This window comes from Lagopus leucura, unplaced genomic scaffold (genome assembly GCF_019238085.1).
Source record: "Lagopus leucura isolate 7727_CA_CO unplaced genomic scaffold, USGS_WTPT01 Super-Scaffold_100002, whole genome shotgun sequence".
Lineage (NCBI taxonomy): Eukaryota > Metazoa > Chordata > Aves > Galliformes > Phasianidae > Lagopus > Lagopus leucura.
This window is the reverse complement of record NW_024962263.1, coordinates 39,864,526-39,880,807: the sequence shown is the minus strand read 5'-3', so window position 1 is coordinate 39,880,807 and position 16,282 is coordinate 39,864,526. Positions and strand designations below refer to the sequence as shown.

The 16,282-nt window shown below is 37.0% G+C and overlaps 1 protein-coding gene across 8 annotated transcripts in view; it reads left to right on the top strand.

Annotated features, from left to right (window-relative positions):
• Window positions 1–13,175, top strand: part of CEP192 (centrosomal protein 192) — a 56,177-nt gene extending 43,002 nt beyond the window's left edge. For 7 of the 8 annotated variants that reach the window (XM_042869946.1, XM_042869949.1, XM_042869948.1 and 4 more), the window contains exons 37-44: window positions 1,512–1,710; window positions 3,033–3,112; window positions 3,987–4,082; window positions 4,780–4,899; window positions 8,558–8,679; window positions 9,543–9,666; window positions 10,139–10,197; window positions 12,711–13,175. In XM_042869946.1, coding sequence (XP_042725880.1) covers window positions 1,512–1,710; window positions 3,033–3,112; window positions 3,987–4,082; window positions 4,780–4,899; window positions 8,558–8,679; window positions 9,543–9,666; window positions 10,139–10,197; window positions 12,711–12,849 — 939 coding nt within the window. In that variant the 3' untranslated portion in view covers window positions 12,850–13,175. Of the gene's footprint in view, window positions 1–1,511; window positions 1,711–3,032; window positions 3,113–3,986; window positions 4,083–4,779; window positions 4,900–8,557; window positions 8,680–9,542; window positions 9,667–10,138; window positions 10,198–12,710 lie in introns of those variants that run through there. The other variant, XM_042869953.1, reaches the window with a different exon arrangement.
• The last annotated feature ends 3,107 nt before the right edge of the window (window positions 13,176–16,282 follow it).

Genomic DNA, 16,282 nt, shown 5'->3' with positions numbered 1-16,282 from the left:
GGTGAACTTAACCTTCTGGCAGACAAGTCTGTAATAATGAATGTGTAGAATAGGTTCTTGCTTCTTATGCATTTTAATCCAAAATTTTGCCTTGATTCAATTAAGGCAATAATAAAATTCACAGAGCCAACAATTTTTCTGATTTTTTCAGTGTGAAAGTATGAAATCTCCTTGGTAATTTCCCCCAGAGAAATGCATATTGTCATTTTTTTTTTTTTTACAGCTGTTATGTATTTTGGATTAATTATAATGGTACACATAGAGAGAAATGAAAGACACTGAAAGGTTAAAACAGTCTATCTACTTACCTTCTAGATGGAGAAAGATTATATGAATAATACAGAATTGCAAACTGCCTTGGCAAGAGATCCTTTATCAGGGATTGCAGTGACAGGACAAAGGGTAGTAGCTTTAAACTGGGAGAGGTAGATTTAGATTAGATATTATGGCAAAGTTCTTCACTATAAGGGTGGTGGGTCACTGGAACAGGTTTCCCACAGAAGCTGTGGATGCCCTTGGAAATGTTCAGACCAGGTTGGATGGGGTGCTGTGCAGCCTGATCATAGTGGAACATGTCCTTGCCCACAACAGGGAGTTGGATCTGGGTAGGCTTAAATGTCTCTTCCAACCTGAGTTGTCCTACAATGAGGAGAACAAATGAAAAAAACAACCAAAACCACCAAGAAAAAACATGAGAAGCTGATAAAAGGAGTTTGTAGAGAAGGAAATTGGCGTTGTGTACATCTTTTACTGTGTTATGTTAATAAAATATTAAATAATATTGATTTAATTACTAAATAATAAAAAGTTGAAGAGAAGAAACCTAGTATGGCAGAAGTAGAGGGTGTGTCCAAACCAATCTAATTGTAAGATATCTGGTACTTGGTAATGCTTTTGCCATTTCTTTGCAATCTGTCTAGTAAGGCAGGAAGAATGGTAAGATTTCATATTTAATTTTTAGAAGCATTACTTGCACAGCCAAAAATGAACATAATCTTCACTCTGTTTCAGACAGTCCTAGTCCCTTTCTCTGCAAATAGAGAATATTCAAGCAATAGGCAATTAAATTCAATCGATCTAAATTGTTTCTCTTATTGAGGAACAATCCTCTGCTGATCTATTAATAAAAATATATTCCAAAACATTTCTTACAAAGCATAATTGTAAGAAAATACTATTTGTAATAACGAATAAATGAGAAATATTTGCAAAAGTTGGCAGCAGGGAGTGGGGTTTAGATTAAAAAGAACATCTTGAGTATTGAATTAAAACTTCTAGATAAGTGCTCAGTAAAATTTCCTTTTGTCCTGAATTAATTTTATCCTAAAATCTTAAAACATCAGGAACAAAAGCTAGAGATGGCCAACTGGCTTAAGGCTTTTTTTCTCTGTTGGGACGTGAGGCTGAACAATGTGCGTTCTTAGAGCTCGAGGGAATAGAGCTGAGTAATCTGACTTGTTGATGTAAGAACATTCACTATTTTAAGTCTTTCTCTCCAAATTGTGTAAAAGGTTATTAAAGTGCAGATTCGTGAGGCGCAGGATGTGTCTGGAACAAGCTCTCCATCTAGAAGACGTGATTTATTTACTGTACAATCTGCAAGTCCTACTGTTCACGTGGCAAAACCTCTCTCAGCACATCCTTTAACAAAAATGGAAATAAAGAGCAGATCGATTATTTTTCCTAGAACAAGAGCTGGTGAATGCACAGGTAATAATACTTAGTAACTGCAACATCTGAGAGATCTTCAGTGTTTTTGTTTTCTGTATGAATGTTTGGGAACTTGAATTCCTTGAAATTGTTGATTCCAGTTACCGTGTTTTGATTCATTGAACTGTTAGTCCTCGTGGTGGAAATCTTTTTTTCCTCCTTCATAGTAACACATTTTCCTGCAGATGGTTTGTATGCGGGCAGGTAAGTTGCCAATTTCTTAAATTATTGATGTATCCACTGAACTGTGCCTCTGTCAAAAGGACACTATTAACTGTGTTTTGTTGAACTTCTTTTGCATCAGTGTTATTGTGCAGTATACCCATTCGCATCTTGTATCCAAAGATGTTTATACAAATCTATCTACAGGTAGAAGGGAAATATTCTGCCTTAAGTCTCTAGGAATGCCAGCTCTGAAACTGGCTGTTCCTGTCTTGTACTTAATGATCCAGGAGCATGTTGTTGAAAATCCTCTGTCTGTACTTTTAATTACAGTAAATACTTCAAATTCTTTAGATTGCTGTATGAAACTGTCATTCTGTTATCTAGATACCAGATTTGTTAGTGTTTTGTACTCTTTTTCTAGGTATCTAGTATTTTTGTAGTGATTCACTGACCCTGCGCTTTCATTTAACTACCTCTAGAACTGCCAAGGCTTATTTTATTGATTATATATATATATATATATATATATATATATATATATATATATATATATTTTTTTTAACAATACTGTCAGTGTTCCTCCCTGGGCACCAAAAAAAATCTTGGAGAAGAGTTGGGTATCTTCCGGGATTTTTTTTTTTTTTTTTTTGGAGGGGGGATGTCTGTTTTTGTACACTAGAAAGTGAAGATAGCCTCCAAAAAATCTCGAGGCAATAAATTGAAATGTTGGAGTTAACTTAAATTTCTCTTTGCTAATTGTCATACACTGAATTTTCAAGGAGATAACTTCCTCCTACAGACAATACGACCACGTAATTGTCTTTATGCTTCTGGGCCTTTTGGAGGGTTCTCTTCTGTTCTTTTAGGCATATCGAATTCGGGTCTCACTTCTTGTAAGCATCTTCAGTATGATTCTTCACTGGAAGACTTGACTTCCAAATTTATTTGTAAAAACTTGCAAGGAATTTCTGATAGTGTGCTTTATTTGAGTCTGCTCCTGAAGTTTCAAATCTACTTGACATCGTAAGAACCACTGCTAGTAATCTTCACTATATCTAGAAATAAAGGGCTTTCTTTCTAAACAAACTGCCTGTTTTGAATTCATTCAACTAAAGGTATTTGAACAAATTTATTTACATGTGATATTTCTCTTGCAGAGAGTTACCTGGAAATGGAGAATAAGGGGGATGAAAATGTCAGGTGGAACTTATCATCATTTACTCCACCCTATGTTAAAGTGAGTGAATGCTTGCATTGAGAGTGTTTTATGCAAATTCCCTGTTGTGTTTTTTTGCTTGTTCTCTCTTTCTCCCTCTAGCCTCTTGAGAAAGTATGCCTTTTTGAGCCTGAACTTAGTTGGTTTCTTTACCATCGCTCTGACTCTGTCCATATAAAGGAAAACTTTCCCTTTTTTTTCCTCTAGTATACCTCTGGCTGGGAATCAGTGCTCTGTGAGCCTATTTCTGGTTCACTTAGTAGCTTATGGTGCTTGCTTTTGCTCATTCAGTGTTGTATTCTGGATTGCACTAGTTGTCAAACATACATGAAAGATGTGTTTGTTTCTGATCCAGAATGCCAGTCTAACTTGCCCTGTTACGAGACACATGCTTCTAGAATTCTGCTCTGCATTATACCTCTGTAGGTAATTTAAAGTTAGGGAAAGGATATCTGAACTACACTACTGCTGATTTTGCAGTTACTGTAGTAGCTGTAACTAGTATTTGTAAATAGTCTCCTATTTCTTGATAGCTGAATGCTGCGATGCTCATTGGATTCTGTGCTAGAATTAGTATGGGTTATGAAATGATGAAAAAAATTTCATACTCCAGAAATCCTGTAAATGTGGCCTTGACTGTGAAGACAGAGTATGTAGTGTTCCAGTTAGTATACCACGTCTAAACTGGAAGTCAGTAGTTGTGATGACTGCATACATGCTGTAGTAGCTTCAAGTCTTTGTTGTTTGCTTTTAGGGATTGAATATTATTTGCTTATTTGAAAATAGCTTTATTGGGTGCATTTTTCAGTCTTATGTAAGTGTGGAGAGGCAGGGGGCAGGGAGGGCAGCATGTGTTCTAATCCCTCCTGAATCTGGTGCCTAACTTCATTTGCAGGCCATGGATGGAACTGGTTCTGTTTATAGAGCTACTTACTCTGCTTTCAGATGTTACCATGTTTCTGGTACACTTGAAGCTCATGGAAAAGAGAAGGTAAGCTGACGTTTCAAGCATATTAATTTATCTTAATTGTAAAACAGTACCCTGCATGATAAATTTTCTGAAATAACAGTTGAATTATTGAAGCTGGTTTTCATTATATCTATTTGTATTAAGTGGTCCATATCTACTTGCCACAGGTGTTATAATGTCAGCTGAGTTGATTTTAAGATATCATGCAATCTATAGGTTTACTTTGTTTTGTTGTTTTAGAAGATACTCTGTTCTAGAACAGAAGATTGTTTTAAAATGCTTTATAAAAATCCACAAGATTATTAGAAATTGTACTGTGTTTTTGCAAAACTGGTGTGAGAACTAGCTCCTGTTTATGTCAGAATTCTTGAGGAACAACTGTTTGGTCCTAAAGTTGATTTCATTTAACTTACAATTTTACTTTCTGGCCAGTAGAGGGTTTCATAACCACAGTTATCAACATCCAAGGATGTACTGAATAGGATTCTGTGAGGCAGAACCCTTTTTACCAAGAACCCTTTTTACCAGAACCTTTTCATTTGCAGGCAAAGGAGGATGAACGATAATGTTTTCTGCAAGATTGTGTGTGTGGAATGCATGCATCGATTTCTGTAGTGTATAAATAATTGTGCTGGCTTTAATGAAACTTTGTACAAGTAAAGTTACGGAGTTTTATAAATTATTTTGAACTTTTGCAAATTTTTCTTGTTTTTTGTAGGTTTCTCTAATATTTTTACCTAGAGAAAGTGGAGATTATTCTCAGTTCTGGGACCTTGAGTGTCACCCTGTTGAAAAACCTAGTTGGAAACACAAATTAAGGTTTCAGCTTTCTGGAACAGTGAGTATATAAATGCTATAAACTCTATCCTGTTATTTCATAACATCTTAATGTCACTATACTGTATTATTGCTGATATGCCTCAATGATATTATGAAAGAAGATACAGCCTGAACTGTACTGTTTTTCTTATATTACAAAAATGAGTTTTTAGTCTTGCTTATGTGATAATGCATTATCTTTTGTCATTTAACATGTAAAATTTTGCTTTCTGCTCACAGACTGTAGAGAAACTCCTGTGGGAATAATTTCTGTAGGGGCAGATTTGTTTATATCACATGCTAAATGCATTGCGTTTATTTCTGTAAATAAGCAGTAAAGCTATTGACCTTTGATCCAGTATGTAGCTCAGTTTTTAGTTTGCTTACTGCCTGCTTTGGAGATATGGATATATTTCTGATGAAATCAATTTGAGCATTTTATCACAGTTCAGCATAGGTATGGGTAATTATTTAGATTTATACATTGGAACAATTAAATCAGAGCTCTTTTCATGCTCCTGAGCTCTGATTTTATGGTGAGGCCTAGAGAAATGGGTTTGGGAATTGAGAGCACAGAAAATCAGTTCTTAGCTCACTTCTAGTCACTACCTCACCATCCATCCATCTAAAGTGAGTCTGCATAGGACACAATCTATTTTAAAATATTTAAGATAAGTAAATTCTAATACTTACTTAGATGAGCTGAATGTGAAGAACTTTGATATTCTGTAATTGCTACATATAGGAGCCTTACTTTACCCTTCTTGGCAAGATACCTTTTACTTTGTAGGATCTTTTTTCTTCCCAGTAGTTAATTACGTTGAGAATAGGGCTTGTTAATAATATAAATGTTAAATGATTTCTAATTTTGTCTGGAAGAATGAGACTTGTACAGTGTTTGTTCGGAGATTTTTTTTTTAAGCTTTCGTCAAATACTTTGAACGTGATTTCCCATAAAGCGAGGAAAACGTCTGTCAGTTGACTGTTTCAAGCTTGAGAAAAGATGAATTCTTTATTAGAAGTCTAGAGTTCTGAATAATTCTCTTCCGAGGACATGAATAGTTGTCAGAGTTGTGTAAATCTTTGAGCTGCATGACTCGACATCAATGTTTTTGATCTAGCATGTCAGATTTGTTTCTCTTTCCTCTTGATTCTACTTAAAGCTGTTAACTATTAGATCTTTCCAGCATTTCCTTATACTTCTAGGAATAAAGCATTACAGAAAATACTTGAAATATCTTGAGGTCATTTTTGATAAACAGTAGAAAATCTTTTTGTATCAACTAGATAAGGAAACTAGTTATCATTTTGCAATAGGAGTCAACACAGAACATTTACTTAGACTCTTGCAGCTTTTTAATACGGCCTGCTTTTAGAGAAGACAAGTCAGTTATTGCCTATTACGTCCTAGGAACCAAGAGTGTATACTACATTACTACAGCTTTGGGAGGACTTATATCCTGTAGGCTTGCCCTAGGTGGGGTACTGCTGTGATTTTTTGATAAAATGAAATAGGAAGACTGACTGTCATTCACAATGATGGAGTGGTATATATTTATAGCACCGCTTCAATAGAATTGGAAGGAGGTGTGAACGACGTCAGGAAAGAACTAGAACAAGGTGAAGTTAGGAAAATCAATGGTACTTAACATTTTCTTTTTTTTTTCCTAGGAAGTCAGTTAGCTGTAACTGTGATGCTCTGTTTGCATTTGCAGTTCCCACCATTAGAAACCATAGACTCCAACTCAGAAGAACTGGTTTCCACATCTGATCCTAGGGACAGAGAGAGGAAGGACTCAAATGCCCCTTGCAGTCTCTTCCTGTCAATACTGACAATGCAAATTTAGTTTTTCCTCTTTCTGATGAACATTTGCTATGAGGAACTGGCCAAAGATCAATGGGCAAAAAGGAATGCCACCATTGTGCACAAATACTTTGGAATAGCGTTTAGGTTTAGGTATTGATTTCTTCTTGTTGAAGCAGTCAATCAGCAAGAACCTGTCAGAGGGCTGAGGCAGGACCTAGGTTATGGTGGCTTCTTCAGTGTGTAGAAAGTTGAGGACTGCATAAAGAATTCCAGTGTTGGTTGACAATACTACAAATGATAGACGTGATTTTTTTTTTAATGTGATCTGTGTACTTTAGCTGTTGTGTTAAGTGACTTTTTAGTGTGTTATTTTGCAAGAGGCAAAGTGAACAAATTGAGCTCAATTTTTGAATGGTTAATACAGAACATTTTACTAAAGGTTCTGATTTGATTTTTATTGTTATTAGCAATATGGAACCTTCATCTTATTTGGATATTCCAGGAGTAATAGGGGAAACCCCCCCCCTTTTTTTTTTTTTTAAGCTCAGTGAGCAAAATCTAATTTCACACTAAATGTGCATTAAAAAAAAGCATATGCTTTTGAAGTTACTTCAGGATCAAGAGAACCATATGGTGAATGTTTAACATACTAATTTCATTTGAAACGGGAGAAATTAGTAAGGTGTCAAATAAAGCAATACTTGAAGATACTTTTGTAAAGATCAGGGAAGACAGAACTTGTGATTATTTTCCATTATGGGTATTATTCTTATGCAGTGAACTTGCCCTGTTGATCCAGTAGGATTTGAATGATAACACTGAAGCACGATACCCATCATTTTTTCCTACATGGAAAACTAAAAGCTCTTGAAACAACATATATGCAGGCTTTTTTTATCTTTAGGTACAGGGTTCTACTGTGGTTCATGGATTATTTGCAGCTGAAGAATATTCTTAAAATTAAGATTTTTTGTTGACTGTTGCTATTTCTGGCAGACTGACTCGCAGCTCTTTCAAGTAGAGAAATCAATGTCTGAAAGACAAGTTTGTCATAGCAGCTCTATTGAAGAGAAAATTATTTTTTAAATCTTCCCTGCATAAGGAAATCGACTGCTTGTCTAAAACATCAGTGCTATTTGGGAAAAAAAAGACTATGTTCTATGACCATACATGTGGGGAGGTTCTTTAGTTCTTTGTCTCTTTGTCAAGATGTTGTAACCCAAGGGGCTCCAGACAGTAGCTGGCTAGATTCATCAGACAGTGGAGAATTTTGAATTGGCTGTTTGGCAAAATATTCCCTTTGGGTGGTCTGGTTTTGTTGTGTTAGATAGTACATTGAATAGAGGTTGTGACAGAGGTAAATATTTTTGTCCTAATTTCTAAGTGTGACAGTTACTATTTAGTTCATTATCAGATTCTTTTTCTCTGGAGTGATGCCCCTTTGGGACTGATGTATCCTTCATAATGCAGAAGTATTATGAGGCTTTGTGCTTTGGTGGGAATTTAACCTACAGTGATAACTGATGTCTTCCTCTGTGACCAGTTGTTTTGCTGACTTTGCTGTTCTTGAGGCACATGGGCCTCAAGAATGTCTGCAGAGAAATTTCTTGCAGCCTTTATGAGATTCCGCCTGTACTGCACTACTAGTGTTCTGTGAACTGCATTTTAACAAGTAAAGACAAAACGTGGTACATAAAACACAAAAGCTTGGTCCTCCCAAGCTGCTGCTCATCTGTTACTGTTCTGAAATACTATACTTCAAAAAAAAAAAAAAAAAGTCTTACTCCCTTCCCTTGTCTAAGGAAAATGACTTCAGTACTTGGGACCTTTTCAATACAAAATTTAAAGGCTTCCTTATCTTTGTCAATAGGGTACCAAAGCAGAAAATACAGCTGCAGTTGGAAGGGCTTCTGCAGAAACCCTCATAGAAGCTGGAAGCCCAGTTACACCTAAAAGGAAGGTTTGCTCTGAGGCTTGTACAACTAAAGCAGGGTATGTATGGGCAAGAACTGAAATGAGATACTGCTAATGGTTGGAAGGTCCAAAAACACAACCAAACCTTTTTGCTGTTACAATAGCTGTGTGGTAGAACAGGCTGCCCAGAGAGGCTCTGCTGTCTGCCGTTAGAGATTTCTGGGACCTAACAGGACAAAGCCCTGTGAAATGCCTTATCTGAGCCCATAACCAATACTCTTGGTACAAGGGGTGTTGAACGTGAGACATCCTGACTCTCTTCCAATCTTAGTTATCCTATATGAGCAAATAGCTGCAGAAACATACTTGACCAAACCTTGTGTTGCACTGCATTGTTCAGTTTCACATTCTTTTCATTTAAGTTTCTAAGTTGCCTAATCATAATTTGCTGTTGTGAAAACTAGTATCAGCAGCAGAATTGTTTACTGGCCCATTTTGGTGGTTTTACAAAATGTTCAAGTTCATTCTAAGAGTGTGGTGTACTGCATGTCTTAACATTGCCATTTTTCTCTAAAATTGATCCACAATTCTTATACTATGGGATGATATGAGTATGGCAGGAGAGTAAAATGTTTTGGTTAAATGTGGAATCCCTGAAAAGAGACTAGCTGTCTAGTAAAGCATATGGAGGGAAAATTCAGATTGTAAAAGCATGTGTAAGTAAGCTCACGTATTTACGTTGCAGTGATGCTTTCCTTAGACTCTCGGTGGCTAAAATGTATAACCTATGACACATAAGTGAGAGTGTCGATGCCTTCAAGATCTTTCAATTTTTCCTTGTTTATTCTCTTAAGAAAATACGAACATCTTGAAGTATGTAATCAATACATCCAGACCATATAAGTAAAATCTTACCATCTTAACTCCCTTTTCCTTATCAGACTGAATGAGGTAACTCGTGGGGTGTATGCACCAGAAGACCTGTACACTTTTCTTCCAACTAGAATTGGGGAATCACGCACGTTAAAAGTCAACTTGCGAAATAATTCATTTAGAACGCATTTGGTAAGTCTGGTGGGGTTTCTTCTAAATGCATATTTTTGTAAATCCTCCTAGCTGTTCAATGTTCTACGTAGGCTTATTTTTATTCTTTAGTTTTTACTCTGGGCATAAGATGGCAATAGTTCAAGTCTTGTGTTGCTAGTTTCAAAAGACAGTATTATACTTGAAAAAAATTTGCTCTCCTCTGTAATTTTTCTCTTTTCTTGACTGAGTCAGTGAGGGTATTTGTAAGCTATGCAGTAGTTTTAAAAAGGTGATAGATTTCTTGTTATCTTTATTTTTTTAACTTCATTTAAAATATCCTGAGATTTCAGTTCTTCTCAAATGCACCAATGTGGGCATGTTTCATTTTTAAACACTGGGTCTGTCTAATGCTGTATTTGTAAATTACCTTGTTTAGCTTAACCATGTTGTAGAGTGAATATAATAGGCTTTAGATACAGTGGGTCTTTAAGCATTTTGTATTAAATTGCAGCTGAAATTTTTGAGTCCCAATGAGCCTTTCTACATCAAACATTCAAAATACTCTCTAAGGTAAGTAACTCTTGTGCTAACATTCTTGCCTAACAACAATGAAAAAAATTTAATTCAGTAAGATAAATATCTTCTCAATGTACAGTGCTAAAATGTAGGTATAAAGACCTAGCATTCTAGCTGTCTAGTTAAATATGTGAGGTTTTTTTTGCTAATACTGTGCTCTGTAATCTTGGTTAGGAACAGAATGATCCCACGCAGTTACTTCTGCATCTGCCAATTTCTTCACTGCAAACAGTGCTGCTGCTTTTCGTGCTAAACCTAATGCTTCATTTAGCCATTTGGCCTGCTGTGCACAATCAAGTCATTCCTTCCATTTATACTTTGTACACAACAGACCAAATTGCCTTCATCATGCTTCTAATTTGACAAACCTGCAGAGCTGCATGAAAGATTCTCTGCAAACGTAGGTTTGAGCAGCCAGTGGAATTGCTCGGTCTTACCAAGAAGTTCAGCATATTACTTGCATAAAAGGAATTTTCAAGTTGGTGATAAAAGCCCTTCAAAATAAACCCAGCCATCCTGAGAGTTGATTAGTGCAGGTATTTGACAGTCCTGTTAGTCATCTCATAAAGCGATATAGCATCAAACATGCTCATCTATAACAGCAGGAGTGTCATGAAGATAAAATTGCAACCATTTCATTAGAAGTCATACAACATACGTTTTCTCAGTATTTAGATATTTCTCCATTTTAAAGATGAGGAAACTAAGTATATGCAGAGTAGAAGTTGTGTGTAAGGTCAGAAATAGGACTGGATACTCTGTTTCTTCTCTTCCAGTGATATGTCACAGCCCCATCTTTGTAATAGATGTTATGTTACTAACCACAGTATTCAAGGTATTTTGAAGCCAGTTTCTAGTAAGAAGTGTTGTAACTCCACTGAGACATTTTTTAGTGCCTCTACTTCACTTGCATTTTTTTAAATTGGAGTTGCCACTAAAGAGTTTATTGCCAAAGTAGTGAACAAGATACAAATCTACCCAAATAAAAACAACTTGCTAGATCTGTCTGAGGCTGTACAGCCTTAGGCAAAGGACAGTCATGTATTGACAGTCCATGAAAAAAGGTGAGTAACTTAATTGGAAGATACATGTTTCAAAAATACTCTTTAGTGTGTTGAACCTTATCCTGGTCATCGGAAATGTACTGACTGCTGCAAAGCAAACTGAGCAGTGCCTGATTAATTCTGCTTTTCTAAAAGACAGTGTATAGCACCAACTAAATGGACACTTCAATTCTGTGGTCAGATTAAACTGAATATAGTTGCCATATGCCATTACTGAGGTCATATAGTAACTGTTTTGGAAATCAGTCTTTGAAAGTTGGATGTGGACTTCTCTTGAAGAGTGATACGGGACTTACCATTGCTTTGATAGTGTGAGCTTGAGTTTGGTTGTATTCTTTTTGACTATGTGATAGGATATGTAAGGAAGCATCCGTATATCGCTCTGAAGATACAGATTTGTGCACACCTGACTTTCTCTTAAATTTATTCTTTTGTGAAGTCTTCAGCAGACTGAGTCTTGAGATTCAGTTTCAATACTTACTACCTTTTTTGTTTTCTAATACAATGCATCTGTTACAAATGAAATGGTCATACTGACGTTCTTCTCTATCTAGTATCTAATATATAGTAGCAACAAAATAATAAAAAGTAGAGGAAATGAACACATTCTAAAAGATGCTGGATAGCACTAAATGCTGCCAAAGGCAGAGAACTAGAGTTATCATAAAATTTAAGAAAGAAACAAATCCTTTTTTCTTAGTGAGTTTTGCTATTTGTTTTTCCTTATTCTAACGTGTGCCCGTTACTTCTACTTCTTTGTTAGTACTGAATATTTCCATCAGATGCCATGGCTAATAGATTTCTGCTCAGCATTTCCAGCCTTTTTGCTTGTATAGCTTGTATTTTTTACTTTAACATGTTCACTCTAGGCTTTTGACAATTAAGACAGCCACCCTTTATAGCCTACCTACAGCTGAATTTTACTATTTGGCATGTTTTTATGCAATCTGAATAGAAGTAAGTAAGTAACCAAAAAAGATGTGTTGCAACAGTTTGAAAATACTGGTTGAGGATTGATGTATTGGCTTGTGGTGATTCAGTGAAATATTATTTATTCACGTAGAGGCAATTAAAAATAATTGAAAATATTTTACCAGCTTTAAATTGATTGAGAATTGTACATTTTGGTATGCTCATCAACGGACTTGTGAAAACATGTAGTAACTTTGCTGTAAATGTAATAGATGCGCAGTCAGTATTATTGTGAAGAGGCAGAACAAACCTATCTAGATAAACTAGCAGCAATAAAATATTTCAATACCTGTGGAAAAGAATCACCTTTAGAATCTTCCTTCAGAAGAGTAATAATCAAAACTGTAAAAATAAACTTGATCTAGTACACATCAAATGTATAGTTGTGGTGATAATAAGGATTAGAACTTCAATATCTGGTACAGTTTGCTTGGTTGTTGATCATGAATATGCACAATTGTCTCCTTGCAGATCCCATCATTACATCAATGTGCCAGTCCAGTTCAAGCCACAAGCAGAAGGCATATTTGAAGGTCTCTTGGCCGTGCACACGACCAAATATGGCTGTATTAACATTCGACTCTGTGGTAAAGCTATTGCAAAAGAATAGTCTGAACAGCTTACAATTGTTTAGGACGGTTTAAGCCATTTAAACTATTCAAGGATTTGCTACTACATTTCCATACTAACCTTTTACTTGTTTTGCCCTGTGATGCTGCTCTGATGGAAAGTCATCTTTAAGATGAATTATGGCGCTTGTTTTTCAAGTGCTTTTTCATAGTAAAAACACTGAGAAATAATATTCTGTGTTTTTAAAGTTATCGTGTTCTAACTTATGTTTCTGCACTTTTGTTGAAAAGGGAGGTTTCTATTTTTGCATTTATTAGGAAGATATAATGTATTTTATTTTCAACATTGTAAATACAGAAATAAAGTATGCATTAACTGTTGATTCTCATTTCTGTCTTTGGTGGTTAGACGGTTCCTTGCTGTACGTGAAGGATTAAGCTTCCTACTCCTAAGCAATGCTTAGTTATTTTGGGTTTAGGGGTTTTGAGGGGATGGGATTGCAGTACAGAAGCTGACCTGCTACATATTGTGTCTTCATCTGGTAAAGCTTGTACAGTCAGTTCAGTGGTAGGCTTAAGCATTACTTTTTTTTCCTAGCAATGTGAAAACACTGTCAATTCAACATGAGCAATATTGCTTTCAGCACTCAAAAATGATTCTTCTAGGCTGGTATTCTGCCTTTAACAATGGCAAAAAGATGGTTGTTCTTGGAGATCGCAAAAGCCTGATCTGCTGCCTTTGGTTTCTTTTCCTTGCGCTTTCCCAGATCTCCGGAGTTATTACAATGGGGACAGGATGCAGAGATTCCCACCTATCCCTTTTTTCCATTTATGGACCTGTTTATGAATTTATCTGTATGCCTCTTTGAGCCTTTTGATACCCTGTGTTCACAACTTTGTGTGGCAGCAAGCACCAGATGTTCACTGTCTGCTCTTTCAAGAGAAGTTTTTCCCCTATGTGCTAAGTGGATTTCTTTAAAATTTTGTTGAGTGCTCTCCAGTTCTTACATTGTAGGATTCAGTGAACAGCAGTTCTGCAGTCAAGTTACCCATTGCTTCCATGCTCTCTGCACCCTTTGGCTGTTGGCTCTTTCACTTCTGTATCATGTGTTATATCTGAAGTTGCCATAAGCTAGAAATGTAACTTTGATAGCCTTGTTCTCTTTGGTTACATACATTATTCCTTTCTTCAGGTTGGTAAAAGTAGGAGTGAAAATACAGTTTCATGTTGAAAGTAATTTAACTTTCAAATAAGTCAAATTTGAAGATAACTGGGTGGAAGAACCTTGAATTGTCTGATGTTTCACCACAGTCATTATAAAGTATACTGAAGTATCCTGTAGGTGCTTTTTCTTTGTTAAAACCTAGTTTCTCAGCAGACTGAACACCAGAAGGGGAAGATTTGCTAGAAGAAATTTAAGCTAGACATCAGAAGTCTTGCTCCCTGTGTATTCTTCCATCAGCGGGATCATAGAATGGCTTAGGTTGGAGGGGGGACCTTGAACATCATCTAGTTTCACTCCCCCTGCTATGGGCAGTGTTGTCAGCTCCTAGATTAAACTGCCCTGGGCCCCATCCAACCTGGCCTTGAATGGCTCCAGGGATGAGGCATCCACAGCCTCTCTGGGCAAACTGTTCCAGCACTTCATTGCCCTCGGAGTAAAAAATATCTTCCTAACATCTAACCTACATCTACCCTTTTTAAGTTAAAAGCCATTCTCCCTTGTCCTATAAATGCGTATAAGCACCTATGTAGATAATACGTACTGTGACCAACTTCTCCCTGCTAACACATTTCCCTACCTGTTGTGTACTCAGAATACTGAATTGGAATGGGGATGGATGTACTGCTGTCTGTTGTCTTTCCTCTTTCCTGGCTTCTTTATTTGTGAGAGACTTTGGTGTTCAAAAACATAGATTGGTTTGGTTTTAGGGTCGTAATCAGAAGTCTCCTCCTTTTAGAGATGAAAAGAAGACATACACTAATCTCAGTGTATGTATATCTTCATAACCTTTGCATTTCACAGCTGAATATCTTCCAGCTGCCCTCTGTTTTAGCATTATCCTTACTTTATGGCTTCAACCTGTGGAAATGGGCAACCTTCAGAATCATCTGAGGCTGTATCCTGAAGAGTGGTTAAAATCTTTCCTTGGGTAAGTCATTGAATTTTCAAATCACTTAATTTAGCACTTTGTCACTGATGAGAGTTTTTCATTATTTTTAACAAGGCTTACAGTGTAGAATTGGTACTTTAAAGCACGTAACTAATTTTTTTTCATGTTCCACTGAACAACTAGTTTTGATAAAGAGACAGAATTTACTCAACTGGCTGCCTTCTCAGATTAATTTAGAACCATAGAATTGCTCATGTTGGAAAAGACCTTAAAGGTCATCGAGTCCAACCATGGCCTAACCATACTACCCTAACTAACAACCCTCTGCTAAATCATGTCCCTGAGTACCACAAGCAAAAGGATTTTAAACATATCCAGGGATGGGACTCAACCACCTCCTGGAGGAGCCTATTCCAGTGCTTAACAGCCCTTTCTGTGACGAAGTTGTTCCTGATATCCAACCTGAACTTACCCTGGTGCAACTTGAGGCCATTTCCCCTCGTCCTGTCACCAGTGAGAAGAGACCAACCCCGCTCTTGCTTTAAGCACCTTTCAGATATTTGAAGAGAGCAATAAGGTCTCTGCTTGGCCTCCTTTTCCCCAGACTGAACAGCCCCAGTTCCTTCAGTCTCTCCTCATAGGGCACATTCTCCAAGCCCTTCACCAGCCTTGTTGCCCTTCTTTGGACCTGCTCCAGCACCTCAATGTCCTTTCTGTATTGAGGTGCCCAAAACTTAACGCAGTACTCAAGGTGAGGCCTCACCAGTGCTGAGTACAGGGGCAGGATGACTTCCCTAGTCCTGCTCACCACACCATTCCTGATACAAGCCAGGCTGCCATCAGCCTTCTTGGCCACCTGGGCACACCGCTGGCTTGTATTCAGCTGGCTGTCCATCAGTACACCAAGGTCCCTTTCCATCAGGCTGCTTTCCAACCACTTCTCCCCAAGCCTTTAGGTTTGCCTGAGGTGGTTGTGACCGAAATGAAGGACTGACACTTGGCCCTATTGAAACTCATACAGTTTACCTTGGCCATTGATCTAGTCTATCTGGGTCCCTCTGTAGTGCCTTTCTTCCCGCTGGCAGATCAACACTCCCTCCCTGCTTGATATTGTCTGCAAACTTACTGAAGGTGCACTTAATTTAGTAAAGTCCATAAATGACTTTGTGTTGTTTCTCACAAAAAAAATTGATATCAACGCTAGTGCCGATTTCAGATGCTTCTAGAGTTCTAACAAGGTCTACTGACCCGAAGATAGCCTTTGAAGTCACTCTTATCTGTAACCATTTAGCTTAGTGAGCAATTCCTGTAGGCAAAAGTAAGGTTTTGTCATTATTCATACAAGACAGTATTAGTCTG